Consider the following 18,074-nt stretch of genomic DNA (forward strand, 5'->3'; position numbering starts at 1 on the left):
CAAGGGACCTAGTCTAATGGTTTCTCATGTCATTTATCTCGGTGATGCTCTTGGTTATGATGGGGAAAGGAGAGGAAACTGCTCGGATGCCAGGGCTGAGCCGCCTGCCCTGGACACTGGTTCTCATTCCCACGCTTTTCTTTTTCTTTGTATTCTTGTTTCTCTCCTCTTTGCACTTAAAAGGGGCCAAACTTGTGTAAAGGATCAAGCAGGGAATCCCCTTTCAGGAGCCACTGGCGGGAAGATACACTGCGTTCTGCATGTCAGCGCAGGTTTCGATGGACCCGATTGCTGCAGGGCGCCGAGGAAGCCAGGAGTGTAACTAGGTAGCAGGAGGGATAAGTCAGGGTTGTAAGCAGCAGATCCACGAGCAGCTTTTGAACAGGATGATCCAAGTATAACCACCAGTTCTGAAACCCCTGTCCTGCACGGGGCAGGAGGCGCAGGGCCTGTGTCAGTGGGGCTCTCCCAGCTCCTACGCTGTTTCCACCAGGACTGTGCCTGCCGTTGGAGCACATGGTCACTGTTGGGCTGACACAGAATGGCACAGAATTACACAAGAAATGAGGGCATTGCTTTATGCATTTCTGCATCACAGGAGCCCTCCTTCTGTTTGCGTTCCTGGTGGAAGGGGGAGCAGTGGTCAGTTTTAGCTAGAATTCAGTATGTATTTTTTGTATGCTCTGGACTGTTGGAGATGTTAAAGTCAGGTTTTTGTTCCTGAGTTAGACAGAGCCTGGCTGCAGTCCTAAGGGAGAACACAGCATGGAGGTGATTCCTGGCTTCTCCCCAGCACCAGTGTTGTTTTTATTGGGCTGCACATACTCGAGGGGACCATCAGCTGAGATTGATATGCCTAGTCTTTCATGGATCACTGATGTTTGTGTGCTGGCTGCCTTGGAGAGACCTGGGAAGGTGTCTCCCTCCTTTGTGGGTGTGGGAGACCACTGCTCTGCCAAGTGTGAAGTCATTTCAAATTCTTTGTTAATCCCCTGATCTGTTGGGAGCGCCACCTTGTTTGTATGGCTGAAGCTTTGTGTCACATAAAAACTAGCTGTGTTTTACTTTGGTAGCAAGCCATTCCCCTGGGGATGTGACATTCCTGTTCCACCTCTGGGTGCAGCTCTTGGCTTTTCTTCCCATTGGTGTGTCTAATGGCAAGGTCCCACTGACCTGGCACCTCAGCTGCAGGAGCCCGGAGCTGGTTCATAGAGGACCAGAGAGAGAATAATGCAGAGCAGGCATGGCACTGAACAACTACACACGGGTTATATTTATATATGACCTTGGAAAATAAGACAGCCCTTGGCATCCCATCGCAGTCCATCAGATGGTAGGTATTCAAGTGCTGGGTGTTGCTGCACGACAGCATTGGCCAGCTTTTCATGCAGACGTATCTGCAGGCATAAGTGCATGTGAGCAAGGCGCCATGCACCGTGCCGTAAATCCCAGCTTGCTCTTGAGTGTGTGCACTCTTAGCTTTGGTTATCGGACCCTTCTTGCCTCTCTGAAAGTACCATGTATTTCCACGTGCATTCAGTTGCTTTCAGGTATAGTGATCTACAGGGGACTTTGGACTAAATTTTCTTACTATTGGAGAACTTTAGTCCAGGATTGGATTTCTGGTGTTTAGTTACTCTGTACTCGGAAGGGTGGGTGAGGGCATGATTGTCCAGAGCAGTAAGTACCTCTGAATTTGCAGCGTCACTGTTACCTTGTCATGCTCTACTGTAACAAATATTACCTTGCTTTTCCAGGGAAGGGAATGAACCTGGGGATTCTGCAAAAATCACGTACAGCGAGTTGTTGCACAAAGTCTGTCAGTTCGCCAATGTCCTCCGCAGCCAAGGTATGCAACTGAGGCAATAGTAGCGTTGGATACTGGGAAGGGTTTCAGAGATTGGGTCCATTTTTTTGCATGGTTGCCAGTCTGTTGAGTAATTCTGTGCAAACTGCTTCACTTCTCTCTGCTTCCACAGTTGTAAAGCAGGGTGGATGCAGATTTGCTCTGCAGCAAACTTCTGGAGATTCATCTCTGGCTCTGTCTGTGAAAGCTAATCAATGCTGGTCATGTCAGCCGTACAAGGAAGAAATCTGTGCTCAAAACTTCCTGCGCTGGGTTTTTCCAGTAGGTCGCCGGTTAAATTTCTGCCTCCAAGGGCTGTGTCTGAGAACATGGAGTGTTCGTTGCAGTCATCTTACAAGAGCCATAGGGCTTGAAAGGCAAAACCCAAGGCTGGTTCAGCTCTAACTCTAGCTGAAGTTTTATTGTGTGCATATAAATGTTGATTTTTGAAAGCATTAATTTCTTTTTATATCCTGTTCTTTTGACACGTGATGTGTTCATGTTGACAAATGCCACGTTCATTTTCCCTCCACAGGCGTGAAAAAAGGAGACCGAATTTCCATCTACATGCCGATGATCCTGGAGCTGGTTGTAGCCATGCTCGCCTGCGCCAGGATTGGAGCTCTGCACTCCATTGTGGTAGGAAGAAACCCTTTGCATTGTTTTCAGTTCTGAGCTGTTGGGAGGGAGCAGCTCTTGTTTTCAGGAGAGTGAAGGAGAGGAGCTGGAAAGGTGGGTGCTGACCATGAGATAGATGGAAACTAAATTAAGGTGCTGTTTCCTAGCCCTCTTCTGTATTAACTGTAGAATGATCTCCTTTAGCCATCAGTGCCTGGTGGTATCGTTTACCATGGGTGAACTGCACAGTTGCTGCTGGGGTTTTTCGGGTTGTTTTTTTTTTTTGTGTGTGTGACCTTGCTGACTTGGTTGTGTGATCTCTGTCAGTTTGCAGGTTTCTCGGCAGACTCTCTCTGTGAGCGGATTCTCAACTGTGGTTGTTCTCTCCTCATCACGGCAGGTAAAACACGCTTCTGTGCCCCTGAGCTATTACTGTTGCCTGTCTGGAAGGTCTTTATTTTAAAAGCCAAATGCACTTGGAAGAGGAAGGGGCAGTGCTTCAGCTGAGCTGCCGCAAGGCGGATGCACTGCTTGTAGCTGTGCTTGAGTACTGTTTTCCGCTTTGAACGTACAGTGAAGCATCTGAGCAGCCCGCCCACTTTGTCCTGTAAAGCATGATGTCACCAGCTGCTAATAACATGTTTCCAAACGCTTCTCATCCATGTTCCTCTTCAAAATCAGCCAGATGTTTGCAAGATGCATCATTTATGAGGCAGTCCTAATACGAGAATTCCCTCCCTTCCCAATTTCAAGGAAGTTTCTGTTGCAACTATCGCCTTGTAAAGCAAGGGATCAAGAGAGGGTCGTGTTTGCATGTAAGCCCACTGTATTTCCCCAACTGTTTTTTCCAATAGTGCAAAAAATAGTGTTTTTATTAATAGGTCCATGGTATGGAAAGGACCCACTAAACTTTGCAATCTGTGTTCCGGCCGCATTGGATTATTCCCCACAGAATATTCCCAAGAGACTTGTCCAGTCAAATTGGAACCTCTCCCAGGGAAGGAATGTCACCATTTCTCTTGGCCTCTGTTTCTCTAGGCTAAAAGGGCATACTAGGAAACCTTTCCCATCAGCTGCCTGTTTGCTTTTCCCTCACTCCAGTGCATGAGCTCTGCTTTGCCCTCCTGAAACTGCTTGTTGCTTCCAGCTGTCCCAGGCTGCCTTGGCTGTGAAGCCCCTCTAACATTTTCCTTACTGTTTTGCAGATGCCTTTTATCGAGGGGACAAGCTGATCCACTTGAAGCAGATTGCAGATGAAGCCCTTCAGAAATGTAAAGACAAGTAAGTTTGGATTCCCTTGTAAGAAGGGCGTTGCTGCTGGAATCTGCTCGTGCACAAACAGAAATGGAAGTGTTCATAGGTGGGCAGACTCTGCAACAGGTCAGACACAAGCTGCACTATGGTCATGAGCCTTTCAGAAGTCATCCACGCTTCGACTCCCTCATCTTAAAAATACTTTTTTAACTTTCCTCTTGTCTGTTCTGACCTGAAGGCCCGTGTATTGGATGGGAGGACTTGCTGGAGGCAGACTGACCCACCATCGTTACAGCCCATGGCAGATCTCCCAGTTCTGCAGCAGCTCTTGGTGTGGGAGGGAATAATGCGCTGCCATACCAGTTGCGAACAGTTGATGCGGTGCCGTGGGGCATGTCAAGGCAAGGCTTAGGTCTTGCTCCAGAGCCACTGAATCAACAATAATGAAATAAACCAGATAAGATTCAAGTTTGGGAAATGGCTGTGTAAACAGGAACAGGCGCTCCAGTTGACAGGCACCAACATGTGCGCAGGATCAGGGCCTGACTGCGCACAAGTATATGGTGAAGCTACTTTATTTTTTTAAGCATCTTCACTGAGATACTGTAAACCATAAAGAGATACAGATCTATCATCACATTTTACAGAAAGGGAAATAATCATGGTGAAATGACTTTGCCAAGCTTATAGACACGGTGTCTGTGTAGCTTGTAGGAAACTGAATGTGGTCTTGTAAGTTAGATCAGATGTGAAAATTTAGGGCAGGTAGTCTGCGTGTTAAAAATTCAAATTCTTTAAAAGCATTTAAAACTAAAACTTTAAAAGATAAGTTTATATGTCTATAGAATTAGCTACATGCCAGAACAGAAATGATCCTGAAGTTGGGAATTAACTGACGGAGAACATGTGTTGGTGCTCTGACAGGGTTGAAGGGTGACAAGGTCATTTTGTTTGCATTATAGGTAGGCTCTATTGGCCCTCGTGAGAGGACAACCCCCCATTCTTTTTCTTGATGTATAATCTGGCTTTGGAAGCATTTCTTTTCTGAATCACACAGTTGATCACGCGTAGGGATGGGAGCAGTCACCTAACATCTCCTGGGTGCTGCAGGATGTCTTGTTTGTGGTCACAGGCAGACAAATTTGAGATTTGTAAGGAATCTCTCCAGCAGGGACCTGTGAGAGATGCTTGTGGGATCCCCGCTTCCTCTGTAGGAATCGCACTCAATAAATCGCCAGTAAGCTGTGCACAGACCTTTCCTATTCTCTGAGCTCTGTTCCTGTGGCTGGTGTCCCTTGGCAATTCATGTGTGCCTGGAGTCTGCGTGGCGGCATACGCTCTAGCTCAACAAAAGCAGCTCGGGGCCCCCGCTCTGCCTCCAGTGCTGCCTGTAGAGCCCACAAAGGGCAGGCTTAGCCCCTGCCTGAAAAGCCTGATCTGACAGCTCCTGCCTTTTACAGGGGCTCCCCTTTGAAAAAGTGCATCGTGGTGAAGCACCTGGGGAGGGAAGAGACAGTGGCGGATGGGGCATGCAGCAAGTCTCCCCCTCTCAAAAGGCTGTGCCAGGACGTACAGGTATGTTCCTGGGGGGATGAGAGGGGGGATTTTATTGCTATGGGCCTGAGCCCAGCAAATCAATCGGTACAAAACCACTGCAGTGCTTCCCTAGATGCTCCTGTTCTGACTCCTGTTCCTGTTTTCTCCCCTCCTTGCTGTTGTTGCATTGTGAGTGGTCTTGAAAAATCGTTTCTTTGTCTTACCAAGATCCTCTCCCTGCTGCTTCCTTTAACACCATCGTTATCTGCCAGCCCGCAGGACCTGAAAGCACAGCAGGGTACAATCTTCCAAAGCCTCTAGGACAAGATGCCTGTTTTCCTCTGCCCAGTGAAGGACCTTTCCTTCCTACCCCTCTGTCTCCCCTTTTGTGCAAAGGCCAATGCCATCCTGCACTGCAGGTGTGGCAATGGAAGCAGGAGAGGAAAAACAGGAGATTTGTGCTCGTGGCATGGGTTCAACGCAGCCCCCGAGCATGACAACAGTCATACGCTGAGAATAGTGCAGTCTCTGTGTAGCTGGCACAGTAACTTGTGTCAGCTGTCGGGGCTGGGGCTTTCCCTCGCAACTGAAACCAGATGAAAGGATGTGGGCCAGAGGCATGTGGTGAGACGGGGGTGGAAGGAGGGGAACATGTCCTGGAACCGTGGCTGCCTGCTGAGCTCCTGAGGCTGGTGGGCAGTCTTCTCACCTGCTGCCTTCATCCACTTAAAAGGCGGGTTGCTTTCAACTGCCTAATAGCTCCGTGTCTTGCAATAGTGTCTTCTGTCTTTTTGTGTTTGGTGATTATTTGCATTGGGTTATCCCCAGGCTGCTGCTTCCTCAGAAATGAGTTGTATTTGGAGAGCACATTGGAGCTTTGGGCCCTGCTTTCAGAAGGGGTGGTCTGTGCACATCCCTGGAACAAGAAGTCCAGCAGATTCTGTATCTCCAAGTCAATGTTCCTTGTTCAGCTGTGTTAATTTTATCGGGGTGTTGTTCAGTGTTTGCCAGGCTGACCGTGTTACATTGACCTCCTCTGCCCCTTCTCTTGTGAGGGCAGGGTAGCTGCAAAGGGGTGGGAAAACTGGAGCAGACCAGCCTTCCTGTGCACTGGTCGCTGTTGGTGTGGTGAGGTTATTGTGCAGAATGCCCCAGGAGGAGGCTGGAGGGCATCTCTTACCCTTTGGCTGTTGCTGCTCCACTCGTTCAGACACTTTATTAAAGATTGCTTTCCCTTGTGAGCACATTTTTACCACGCTGTTGGCTTGTGTGAAGCTATCGGACAGTCTGTGGGCTGTACGCCGGCTCTGTGCTTCCGTACCCAGCTGGCTGCGTGCAGGGGCTGGCCTCTGCGACCTGCCACGGAGGTGGCGGGTACCCAGGAGAGGCCATGGAAATGGGCAGGCTTTTGCTCAGAGGGCATCGCCTGGCCCCAGATCCGAGCACTCTCCAGCCTGCCAGGACGGTTTCCCAGCATCCAGGCCTGTGGGGCTTCCAGCTCCCTGCCTGCAAAGGCCAGTGTGGATCCTCCGCTTCTTGACTTTCACGCCCTATTTGTGGATTTTTAACAGGAAAAAAAGACTGAGAGCTCACAGAGACTCCATGCCAAGGTATTTACGCACAGCACTGCCTTCCTCGTGGCACCTCCCCTCCGCTTCCCCCTCTGGGGCTCCACCATCCTAACCGCTCTGCACGGCCACACGTGCCTTCCTAACCGGGTTACCAGCAGTTGCATGTTAGCGTTAGATACCACTTGCTGCTTGCCCAGAGCTCCCAACAGTTTCGGGGTGAATGCGGTGTCACCAATTTGTCTGCCAGAAACAAATCTGCATCCATAAAATCCCCCGAGTGCACGTCAGTGTGCTGACGGGAGGAAATGCAGAACCACTGGGATGTGCTGTCAGCTTTTGGATGATGGTTCATCTCTCTGCCTTTTAAAAGCAGCTCTTGCAGCGCACTTCCCTTTGCGGTGAGGCTGGCAGGGATTGCCTGCAGCTTCTTGGTTGCGGGGGCGTGCTGCAGGCAGCAAACTTGGAGTTCCAGACCCAACATGTGGATTCTGCCCACCTCATCCAAGGAGCTGTGGCCTCAGGACCCCGTGAGCAGGCAGGCAGAGGCAGGCCTGGCCTCAGGGGATGCGTGCTGTGCTGTAGGTCTGACCCCCTCCATGGGGCAGTGGAAGTTGGGTGCTAAAACAGAGGGATCCTTGAAGGGGGGATGCGAGAAAACAACTGTTGGATGGGTTGGTGTGAGCCTACCTTGGCCTTGTTTGACCTGGTGCCTTGCTGGGAGCTTGCTGGTGGGACAGACTTGTGGAAACTGCTTCCCCAGGTAAAGCCAGGAGCCCTGGGGATCCGTGAGAGCTTTCCAAGTGGGTTCAGTTATGCCAACCTGTCAAGCAGCTAGTGTCCCCTGCACCACATGTGCAGGAGCTGTGTGCTGGGCCGTGGGGTCCCGGTGCTTCCAAATGGCACATGAACATCTTTAGGGCTGCAGAATCGCTGTGTGACCCCGTGGCTGCTCTCCACGCGCCCCAGCTGAGGGAGCTGTGGGGACTCTGCACAGGCCGTGCTCGCGCGATGGGCTCTAGCTCTGCGAGGAGGTGTGCCCCAGCTGGGAGCTGCAAGGCTCTGGGTCAGCGTCGCTGCCCTCGCAGAGATGTGGGAAGTGGAGGTCTGTGCTGAGGCTGGGGAGTGTTGCCCGCTCAGCTGCCCCTAAGCTCCTCTGAGGAAAGGCGAGAAGGTCAGGTGGAGTTGGGTCTTGCACTGCACTGTGCCACGCCGGAGAGGCAGCCACCAGCAGTGCGCTCGGGGTGACCTCTGCCCATCAGCCACAAGCGTTGGTGGCTCTGTTACAGCCCTGCCATCCTCAAGCAGCTCCTTCAGGCAGCTAGTGCTGGGTTGGTTCCGCGTTGGAGCAGTCACTTTGTATCAGGGTAATTACCTTTAAAATCCAGCTAAGAGATTTTTTCTGGGTCTGCAGGGTCCAGCAGCCTGAGCCCAACGTGTTCCTGTTTGTCTCGGGCCATGCTGCCGTAGGGGTGCCCGCGAGGTGTGCGGGACCGGTGGGTGCGTGGCTGTGCGAAGCGAGGCTTGCTGCTTTGCTGTTCGACTGCGACTCAGGGCAGCCCAGGAGGGCAGGAGGAGCCTGTTTGCTGTGAGAGCGCAGAACAGCTGCTGCTACAGGCCCTCTCCTGGCTGCTGCTGCTGAGAGGGATTTGTCGGTGTTACCAGTGGTTTGGACAATCTGCTTCAGGTCTTGCAGCCAGATTGCCTTTAAAGGTTTTCCTTGTGGCTGTGGGCTGAGAAGAGGAGCTTCTGGAGTGGGAGCTGCAGCTCTGGTGCATGATTTGCAACAAAACCAGCTCTGGGGCAGAAGCTGTGCTCTGAACATCTGCCTCCATGGTCCATGTTGGGGCTGCACCCCTCGTCTCCGCCCCTCTTGCTTTTGCGTGGGCCTGTTTCTAATCTTCTGCTTTTCTCAGACCCCCTGGAACCCGGCCACAGACATGTGGTGGCACGAGCTGATAAGCGGTGCCAGCACGGAGTGCGAGCCCGAGTGGTGTGACTCGGAGGATGAACTCTTCATCCTCTACACAAGCGGCTCAACTGGGAAACCTAAGGTATGCTTCCCAGCTCAGCACCCATGGGGCCGGGCTGAACTGCAGTAACACCTCAGCTGTGGGAACTGGTGAGGGCCACGTTGGGAGGCTCCAGTAAGAAGAGGAGCCACAGAGGTCTTGGGAAAGGGGCTGTGCTGGTCACTCCTGCTCAGCTGCTCTTTGAGCTCAGCTTGGCCTGGGAGGGTGAGGGCCCTGGTGGGAGCTTGCCCTGACACTTGTGTGCTTTCTCCTCGTAGGGTGTGCTGCATACGGTGGGTGGATACATGCTTTTTGCTGCCACCTCATTTAAATACGTGTTTGATTACCAACCTGAGGATGTCTACTGGTGCACAGCTGACATTGGATGGATAACGGGCCATTCCTACCTCACTTACGGACCCTTGGCAAACGGGGCAACTAGTGTGTTAGTAAGTGCTGGATGGCAGCTGGGTGCTTTTGCTCCAAGAAAGTGGAGATCGTGTTGCTGAGCTGCATCCCTGTGTCGCTCTGTGATGAACGTACTTCTCACTTGCGTGCCGTGCCCTGGGCTCTGCAAGGAAGGGTGGTGGTCCCCAAGGAGGGCATGGGTGACTGCTTGGTGGCAGTTGGGGGGGCTAGTTTCTGTGTGGCTTTTGGGTGGTTAATTTGTCAAATGCTCCCCTGTTTCTTTCCCTTAGAAGTACAAGCCTTGTGTACCAGGGGAGCCAGGGCTGCTGCAGCGTAATGCAAAAGCTGTATCAGGAGCAGGGAGTGATGTTTTCACTGCTGATGTGGATTTGACAACTTGCATTAACTCCTGTGCCTATATCTCCTGTGGCAGTGTACAGCTGTAACTTGTACACAGATCGGGGAGCCCAGAGGCCTGTACCCAAGATTCCCTGGGGAAATGCAAGCAGGAAAATCACTGTCCCACTGGGGGAGTCCTTTCTGGGGTTCTTGGTACTTTTGGTTGCAGTTCTGTCACTGTGTTTGGACCTCTTGCCCTTTACCGTGTGGGCAGGGTCATTTGGGTTGGTGGGACTGTGTCAGTGTGGTAGGTGCCCAAGTGCCCGTGCTGCTAGGGTGTTTTGGGGGACATGTGCTAGGACACCTGGGGCGGGGTGATGCCAAATCCATCCCAAGGAAGCAGTAAAAGAGGTCCCTGGACTGGGCTGGTTTCACTGCATGGTGCCCCTGGCATTCCTATAAGGACATGCCAAGTTCCAAATGCTGTTCCCTGTTGCTGTCGGGTCCTCCTGCTTGGGAAAGTGCTGCAGGCCGGTAGCAGTAAGGAATGGCTGTGTCACTGCCCTGTCTCCTGCTCAGTTTGAAGGTGTCCCCACCTACCCAGATGTCGGGCGAATGTGGAGCATCATTGACAAGTACAAGGTGACCAAGTTCTACACAGCACCCACAGCCATCCGGCTGCTGATGAAGCATGGAGAGGAGCCCGTCAAAAAGTGAGTGCCAGTCCCCAGTGGCATGGGGATCCCTGGCTCTGGCACAGCCTGGTGGGGGACTGGCGGCCCCAGCTTCCTCGCTGAGCAGCAGCTTCCCCAGTGTATTTTCTGAACAGACCAGGGTCTTCTGCCTTCTACACAGCAACATGCAGGCCATGTTTCTGCACTCCCAGCACTAACTTCGTTATGGCCCTTCTGAGCAGGTCCTTCTCTTTCATCATAAGCTGCAGCAAAGCTCAGAGATTGCAGGTTCCCCCTGCTCCTGACCCAAAGCTCACAGAGGTGTGCTGGGCAGAGAGCCCCTCCGCGTGCTGCTCCTTGGCGCAAGGAAGGGAAGGAGCAGAGCCAAGTGGGAACTTGGAGTGGGAGACACCAAAATCACAGAAGTTCTCCTTTCTTCCCCCATGGAAGAGGGCTGAGAAGGGTCTGAACCATGCCTTGAAGCCCCAAGTACACTTTGAGTAGCCCAGGGGTTCCTGCAGGCTCTGCTGTGCAGCAGGCTCATGGCTGCTGCTCTCCATGGCCTGCTGAGCCCCTGCCAGCCCCCTCCTCTCTGCAGGTACAGCAGGAAGTCTCTGAAGGTGCTGGGGAGTGTCGGCGAGCCCATCAACCCTGAAGCCTGGCTGTGGTACTACCGCGTGGTGGGAGAGGAGAGGTGTCCCATTGTGGACACGTTCTGGCAGACAGAGACAGTGAGTCCTCGCCTGGGTGTCCCTGGGACCTCTCTTTCCCTTGTGCTCCCCGCAGGGTGGCTTTGCAGGTTTGCCATAGTGTTTCTTTGGTGCTCTGTGGGCTAGTTGTTTTGCTTGCCCAAGAGACTCCAGTATGGCCTGCAAGTGTTGGTTCCCCTTCATTCTTTCTTTCCTGGACCTCAAACAGGCTCCAAGGGGAGATCTTCCTCTCCAAAGGGGCCCTGCCAAGGTCTGCTCTGGACCCTGCTCTCCTCCCCGTCTTTCTCTCCCCAAGCAGCTCCAAAGCTTCGTGCCCAAACAGGCTCCCTGTCCCCTGCCATATCCTTCCCAAGGTGCTGTCTCCACAACTGCCCCAAGCAGCCTGTGTCTGACTGGGATGTGGTGTGACCAGAGCTGATGCAAACAGCTGTGGGACAGGCTGGCGTGGCCCAAACTGACTTGGTTTTGTCTCTCTTTGCAGGGTGGCCACATGCTGACACCCCTCCCTGCCGCCACCCCCATGAAGCCAGGCTCTGCCGTGAGTACTTCTGTTCTCCTCCCCGGGAGCTGCGGCAAGGCACTGCAGCAGCAGCTGGCACTGCCTGTACCATGGCCTGGTGGCTACCAGCGTGCCAGGGTGGTCGTGGGACGGTGGTGCATGTGGGGAGGTGGCCACCACCCAGAATCCCAGACCTGGCCCTGTGCAGCTGTGGTCACAGGCCCTGTGTGCCCCAGCCTCTCCAAAGCTGCCCTTGCTGTGCCTCCCACTCCCTCTGGTTCACGGGGTTTTCATGTGTGGGCTCACCTCCGTGTCTCCTTGCTCTCTGGTCCCCATGGCAGACGTTCCCCTTCTTCGGTGTGGTCCCTGCCATCTTGAACGAATCGGGAGAAGAGCTGGAAGGGGAAGCAGAAGGCTACCTGGTAAAGAAGGGCTGATCTTCCTCCACCTTCCCCTTGTCTGTTCCCTGTGAGCTCTGGGACCTTTCTGGTAGCGTACACACTTGTCTGCTTACTCTGGGCCCACACGAGGGACCCCTTTGGGTGGCAGGAACTCCACTGCCATACCTCGCTGGGATCTTTTTGCTATAAACAAACTGTCCAGCTGATCATTAAAGGCACTTGCACGCATGGACAAGGAAGGAGGATGGGAACAACCCTTCAGCCAAGCTCCTTCCCCCATGCGAAGCCTGGCGAGACTTTCCCAGTAGATCAGCACTGGGCAGCAAGTGTCTGCATGTCGTCGCTCACGGCTGTGTCTCTAGCATTTCTATCACCGCGTGCAAAGACTGCGTGCATCTCTGTCGCCGTGGTGCAAAGCCTGGGTTATTGGGTTTGCTCCCACTGACTCAAGTCTGCATTTTTCACCGTCAGGTATTTAAGCAGCCCTGGCCAGGAATAATGCGCACAGTGTATGGAAACCACGAGCAATTTGAAACCACGTACTTCAAGAAGTTCCCTGGGTACTATGTGACAGGTGACGGTAAGGTTGTCTGGGGAGTGCGTGGCTGCAGAGGCCTGGGGACAGCAATTTAAATCTTGCCGTGTCCTGGCCTTGGAATCCCTTATCGGTTGCTCCAAGGGCTGGCGCTGCTTCCTCATGCTGTCATTTCTGGCTATTTTTAGGTTGCAGGAGAGATAAAGATGGTTATTACTGGATCACAGGGCGAATGGATGACATGTTGAATGTTTCTGGTAAGAACAAGTTTTGTCTTCAGTGGGGACCAATGTGCTTTCTGACACTAGTTGAGAGACACCTTGCTTTATGGGGGACGCTTCTGCATCTGTTTCTGACACTAGTTAAAAAAGGCACCTTGCTTTATTGGGGATGGTTCTGCATCCGTGACTCTGCCCAGCAACCTCTCCTCAAAGTGGGATCCAGTTGCTGGGTCAGGGTTATTTCTGAGACAGACGAGTCTGTGACGTGGTGATTTTCTGCATCATTTCCCCTGGAGACAATGCACTGGAGGGAAGGAACCTTCTGTAACCTATTAGAGGAGGTCCTTAACCAGCCAAGGTGCCTCTGTGCTGAAGGATTTAGGGCCACAGGGGATCGCAGAGGTTGGGCAGGACCATGTGGTCCCTAATCCAACCTGCTGCTCCATGTAGGGCTAACCTCGAAGCTGGATCAGGCTGCTTGGAGCTGTGTCTACCGAGGTGGAGATTCTCCCACCTCTCTTGACTGAGTCTTTGAGATTCAGCTGCTTCTCAGGCCATCGTTTTCCTTATACTGCATTTAATAGCTCCCCCCCTCCTTTCCTGGAGGCTGTAGCCTACAGGTACTTACTGCTGGCTGTGAGATGCTGCTGTACTTGTCCCTGGATCAAACTAGATCTGTTCACCTCACCAGCAGTGCTTGATCCTCCACCAGCCGATCATTCTGGGAGTTGACCACCTTCCTGGGGCTTTCTGTGACAGCAGTCCCAGGGTTGGAATGCCAGAGTTGCGGGTACAGGAGCGGGTTGTGCCCCTGCCCCGAGATGTGGAGCGTCGTTTCATCTCCCCATGGCGATGAGCTGGAGCAGTGCATGGCAGGGCCGGTTCCTGGGCTCTGCAAATCCAGCCTTTTCCTCCTCTGCACCTCCCAGCTCACTGTGTGGGCAGGTCTCCTCTTACCAAATCCAGCTCGTCCTCAGCCTGTGCTTTGTTTAATCCCATGGCTGTGAACAGTTCATGATCTGTTAAAGAAAGAAGTGGGAGGAAAGGAGGGAGGGAGAAGAGCCAAGGGAGGTGGCCTCGCTCTGCAGGTGAGTGATACCTGGCAGCCTTTGGGGCAGCCCAACCCTTGCACTGCTGAAACCCCGAGTTTCTCTCTCCAGCTGTTGTCTTTTCTCAAGCAAACAAATCGATGCTCTCAGACCTATAGTTCAGGGCCTTTTACACCTGCAGACCTCTTCCTCCCAGCTGCTGGGAGGCTGCAGGATGCCAGCCCCGTGCGGGTCTGTAAAGCACCGCCTCTGCTCGCTTCCAGGCCACTTGCTGAGCACCGCAGAGGTGGAGTCAGCCTTGCTCCAGCATGCTGCCATCTCGGAGGCCGCGGTGGTCAGCCACCCACACCCCCTGAAAGGCGAGTGCCTCTACTGCTTCGTGACCCTGAGAGATGGCCACGAGTTCACCAAGAACCTGACGGATGAGCTGAAAAAACAAGGTAGGAACAGCCAAATATTTGGGAGGTTACGTAGCAGGGAGAGGGGGGACAGTGCTGGGCAGGTGATGGAGGGGTTAAAGGCTTGGGTGCTTGAACGAGGGTGCGTTGTAGTCTGGGGAATGCAGTGTGGACAACTGCGACAAGGTGCCCCCTCTGATTAGAGAGCACGCTGGTGAAGACTAAAATTAGTTCTCCCGGCCTTTGGCTGTTCATGTGATGCCACCTCTACCTCTTGGGAGCTGGCAGCTGCGTGAAGGACTGGGGTACCCGGCAGGCTTTGGTTCGCAGCGGTGCTCTCCTGCGTGGGTGCGACTCCCGTGGCTCTCCCTGGCAGATCTTGACTTGCTGTGAGGATTGTTTGGTTGCTTTGGGGTAGTGCTCTGGGTGTTTGTGCTCTGGTCTCAAGGGACCTCTTCCATTGCCGCAACAGACTGCAGCATTTAATACATGAAATGGACTCATGGCAGTTTCTTCTCTGTAGGAATCGTAGAATCCTAGAATGCTTTGGGTTGGAAGGGACCTTTAGAGCTCATCCAGCCCAACCCCTGCAGCGAGCAGGGACAGCTTTAACCAGAGCAGGGTGCTCAGAGCCCCGTCCAACCTGGCCTGGGATGGTTCTGGGGATGGGGCCTCCACTGCCTCTCTGAGCAACCTGTTCCAGACCCAACAGCAAATCAGTCCTTACTCTATCAAAATGATAATAGTGACTGGTGTAGCCATTACAGAGGTCTCTTGAAGATGGAGGGAATGAAGGAATGAGTGCTCTTGCCTTCGGGAAGACGTGCTTGTAGCCCCATTGGCGTTGCAGGTCTTGCTGCCTCCTCCTGGAGCCCAGAGGCTCGGGTGTGCAGCCCTGAGCGCTGCCCTGCTGGGTTCCCTAGGAGCTGGGCTCCGCATGTCTTAACTCCGTCATCCTGCCTGAAAAGGGTGGCTGTGGTGTCTCCTAGTGCCTACAATGGAAATGTGTTGTGTGCTTTGGTTTTTTGTTTTCCAGTCAGACAGAAAATCGGACCGATAGCAACGCCTGATTACATCCAGTATGCCCCTAGCCTGCCCAAAACCCGCTCAGGTAAGGGGCCCAGTGACAGTGCTGGGGAGGGCCGAGTAGTCCGTGGAAGGAAATCAGCCCTAAATTGCTTGTCTGGGGCCGCTCAAATTCGGGGGGGAGCAACCTCAGGGCAAGCAGGGTGATGCAGGTCTGGACACTCCCTGCTTCTGCTAAGGATGCCAAAGAGATCCTGACTTCTGCTTTCCTTTCATGGCTGTCATTACAGGAAAGATTACTAGACGGATATTAAGGAAGATTGCCCAAAATGACCAAGATCTGGGTGACATCTCCACCTTGGCAAACCCAGGCGTCATAAAACATCTTTTCAACAGCAGATGTGACACTAAACAGTAGCAGCATGAACTGTCCCTGCTGAGCAGGTCCCTTGAATAACCACTGCCTGCACTGGGAAGGAAACCTTCACCTGTTGAATGTACAAAAGTTACGGATAAGGGAAAGGCTGGCTCTGGAGAGGCCGCGTCTCACCAGCGTGTCCATGCCGTGGAGTGCGTGCGTTGTTCTGGATGGGTATCGAACTTCTGAGGTTCAGCCTCGTGCACAGAGAGACTTGTCTTTCTCCCTTTCCGGCACCTTGTTTTTGATTTTTATTTTTATTTTTTTGGGGGGGGGTGTTAATTAACTTCATGTAATTGAGGGGGCCCTGCCACCTTGCGCACAGTGGGACGGAACTTTGGGCCTTGGAAGGGAAGTGGTGCTGGAGTTACTCAATGCAGGCAGGCAAGGGAGGTGCATCTGCCACTGCCCACGTGCCAGCTGAGCTTCCTTTTCTACTTGGAGTGCTGCAAGCTGTGCAGAACTTAAAACCACGCCCACATCACAGCTGTATGGCTGAGTTTTAGTTTTGCATCTGCTGTCCAAGCCTGTTGCTAGCAGAGGTCCCCTAGCCTGAAAGCGAGTGGGGCAAGGCTCAGGGGAGCTCTGTGCTTTAATCAGCTTTTTTAGAGCGGTTTGGTACCAAGATCTGCCACTTCCTCACTGTGTGCTGCCAGCTGGTGCGTTTTTCCCAATCTGGGGTCCTTCACTGGCCATGGATATGATAGGAAGCCATGTGTGCTCTAGGAGGAAGAGTCTTGCCCTGCCATGCTCCGCAGAGCACTGCTGCCACCAGCTCGCAGGCGAACTCACAGGCTGCGCAGCTGGGTGCTCCTTCTGCACCCTGGGGTCGAGCGGGTGCTGTTGATACCAAAGGATGGAGGGGAAAGCAGAGCCATGCGGAGGCACCTTTCCTGTTGCTGGCAAACCAGGTGCCGGGTTATTGCGCACCACGGCTACAGCAGAGGCCAAGGCAGGCAGGGCTGCGTTAGTCCTAGATGGTGTCTTCTCCTCAGGAAAAAAATGGTAGAAGATGTTTAAAGTTAGCTTTTGCTTAAATCTGACATGGCTTTATGATGATGAGAGGGGGGAAAAAAACAAAATGCCAAACCTCTAGCCCAAGAGCCTGAATGTCACAAGGGAACTGCCAAAACCATTCTTTAAAAGAATTGTGTTTAACTCCAGCCTGGGTTGTTGAACTGGGAGAGATACCTCCTTTGTCTGTAGGAAAATTGCATGTGAACTGTTTGATATATTTTTTTTTTCTTTCCCTTTTCACTTAAACCAAAGGAGAAATGGGCTTTAAAACTTGCTGCAACAGCTGTTTTGGCAAGTGCTGACGTACAGGCTTTACCTACAAACTGAGCTGACCTTTGGCTGGGCTGGAAAGGAGGAGGCAACTGCCTCTGTGGCTGGGCGCTTGGGCAGCGCTGCGGGTGCTCCAGTGGGCTGTTGTCCAAGGCCCAAGTCTCACTTCTTACCTGCTGCTCTCACTGGCACTGCACTTGTCTGTGATCTACAACCTCAGCATGTGCCAGCGTCCCACGTGCTCCCCACAGCTCTGTACCGCCACATCGTGCCCCCTCCTTGACAAGGATTCCTGCATCATCTCTCCTGTGTTACTCTTTGTCTGCTATGTAATGTTGGCTGGAAACAGCTAGAACTTTATGCAAAATGGAATAAAATTCAAGAAAATAAAATGGAAAGAGGCTGAGAGCATGTGCATGGGTTGTCTGCTGGTGAGTCTGGGGGAGGTGGGGGTCCTCAGACATTGCTCTTGGACCAGGGTAGGCTTTGGGGGACGGGGAGGGGAAGGTTACTGCCAGCATGCTGCTTTTTCATGGACTGGGATTTACAGGCTCTGCTGCCGCTCTGCACTGGGGCAAGAGCCTGTGCCTCAGTTTCTCCTGGTCTCCAGCCAACGTTGTTCCACTGAGGCTCACGGAAGGCACAAGCCAGTGCGACACCCATCTGTCCTCAGCGCCTGGGGACAGCCCAGCACCGCCTGCGAGCAGCCAAGGAAGCTCGGGGCTGGTGGCAGCTGCCTCGCCCAGGCATGGCAACAGATGCCAGCCTCTGCCTCCACACCGCGGTCCCCAGCGTCACCTACGGCTCAGGCCTCGCCAGCAGCTGCCTCCAGCAGCTCAGGGGCCCTGCGGCCAGGCTCTGCTCCTCACAGCTGCATCTAACCTCGGGCCCTTGCTGCTCCAGCACGCTGCGGTCGCATTTTCTCCTGGAGCCTGTCTTGCCTGGCACTGCTCGCACCAGCAGCTCTCCAGCTGCTGTGCCAGCGCTGCAGAGCCCAGTGCCAGGACGCAGCTCCAGCGCGGTGCTGTGCAGCCTTACAGCAACAGAGCAGAAACAGGGCGGGGTTGGTGTTAGCTGTCCCTGGTCTGAAGGTTCATGACAGGGCCATGCGCAGGTGTACGCTGCGCAGAAGCCGTGCCTGGCCAGGGAGGAGGCAAATGCCTCCCCTTCACTAATCTCAGACAAAAAATTGGCACAAGATCGGTGTTCAGATTGCACACGTTTTAATCTCTGGCTGAGGGTGCTCCCCTCCCTGCCAAATAAACCACCCAGGAA

At 53.2% G+C, this 18,074-nt stretch overlaps 1 protein-coding gene across 2 annotated transcripts in view; it reads left to right on the forward strand.

Annotated features, from left to right (window-relative positions):
• ACSS2 (acyl-CoA synthetase short chain family member 2) overlaps nucleotides 1-15,739 on the forward strand; it is a 31,451-nt gene extending 15,712 nt beyond the window's left edge. Inside the window, exons 2-18 of one of the 2 annotated variants that reach the window (XM_009490374.2) lie at nucleotides 1,758-1,849; nucleotides 2,382-2,485; nucleotides 2,792-2,864; nucleotides 3,670-3,745; nucleotides 5,179-5,293; nucleotides 6,826-6,864; nucleotides 8,739-8,876; nucleotides 9,113-9,283; nucleotides 10,161-10,294; nucleotides 10,854-10,986; nucleotides 11,447-11,503; nucleotides 11,806-11,886; nucleotides 12,337-12,445; nucleotides 12,589-12,657; nucleotides 13,934-14,110; nucleotides 15,105-15,179; nucleotides 15,385-15,739. In XM_009490374.2, the coding sequence (XP_009488649.1) occupies nucleotides 1,758-1,849; nucleotides 2,382-2,485; nucleotides 2,792-2,864; nucleotides 3,670-3,745; nucleotides 5,179-5,293; nucleotides 6,826-6,864; nucleotides 8,739-8,876; nucleotides 9,113-9,283; nucleotides 10,161-10,294; nucleotides 10,854-10,986; nucleotides 11,447-11,503; nucleotides 11,806-11,886; nucleotides 12,337-12,445; nucleotides 12,589-12,657; nucleotides 13,934-14,110; nucleotides 15,105-15,179; nucleotides 15,385-15,512 (1,771 nt within the window). In that variant the 3' untranslated portion in view covers nucleotides 15,513-15,739. The remainder of the gene's footprint in view (nucleotides 1-1,757; nucleotides 1,850-2,381; nucleotides 2,486-2,791; nucleotides 2,865-3,669; nucleotides 3,746-5,178; nucleotides 5,294-6,825; nucleotides 6,865-8,738; nucleotides 8,877-9,112; nucleotides 9,284-10,160; nucleotides 10,295-10,853; nucleotides 10,987-11,446; nucleotides 11,504-11,805; nucleotides 11,887-12,336; nucleotides 12,446-12,588; nucleotides 12,658-13,933; nucleotides 14,111-15,104; nucleotides 15,180-15,384) is intronic. The other variant, XM_009490375.2, reaches the window with a different exon arrangement.
• Nucleotides 15,740-18,074: the final 2,335 nt, after the last annotated feature.

This window comes from Pelecanus crispus, chromosome 14 (genome assembly GCF_030463565.1).
Source record: "Pelecanus crispus isolate bPelCri1 chromosome 14, bPelCri1.pri, whole genome shotgun sequence".
NCBI classification, from domain to species: domain Eukaryota; kingdom Metazoa; phylum Chordata; class Aves; order Pelecaniformes; family Pelecanidae; genus Pelecanus; species Pelecanus crispus.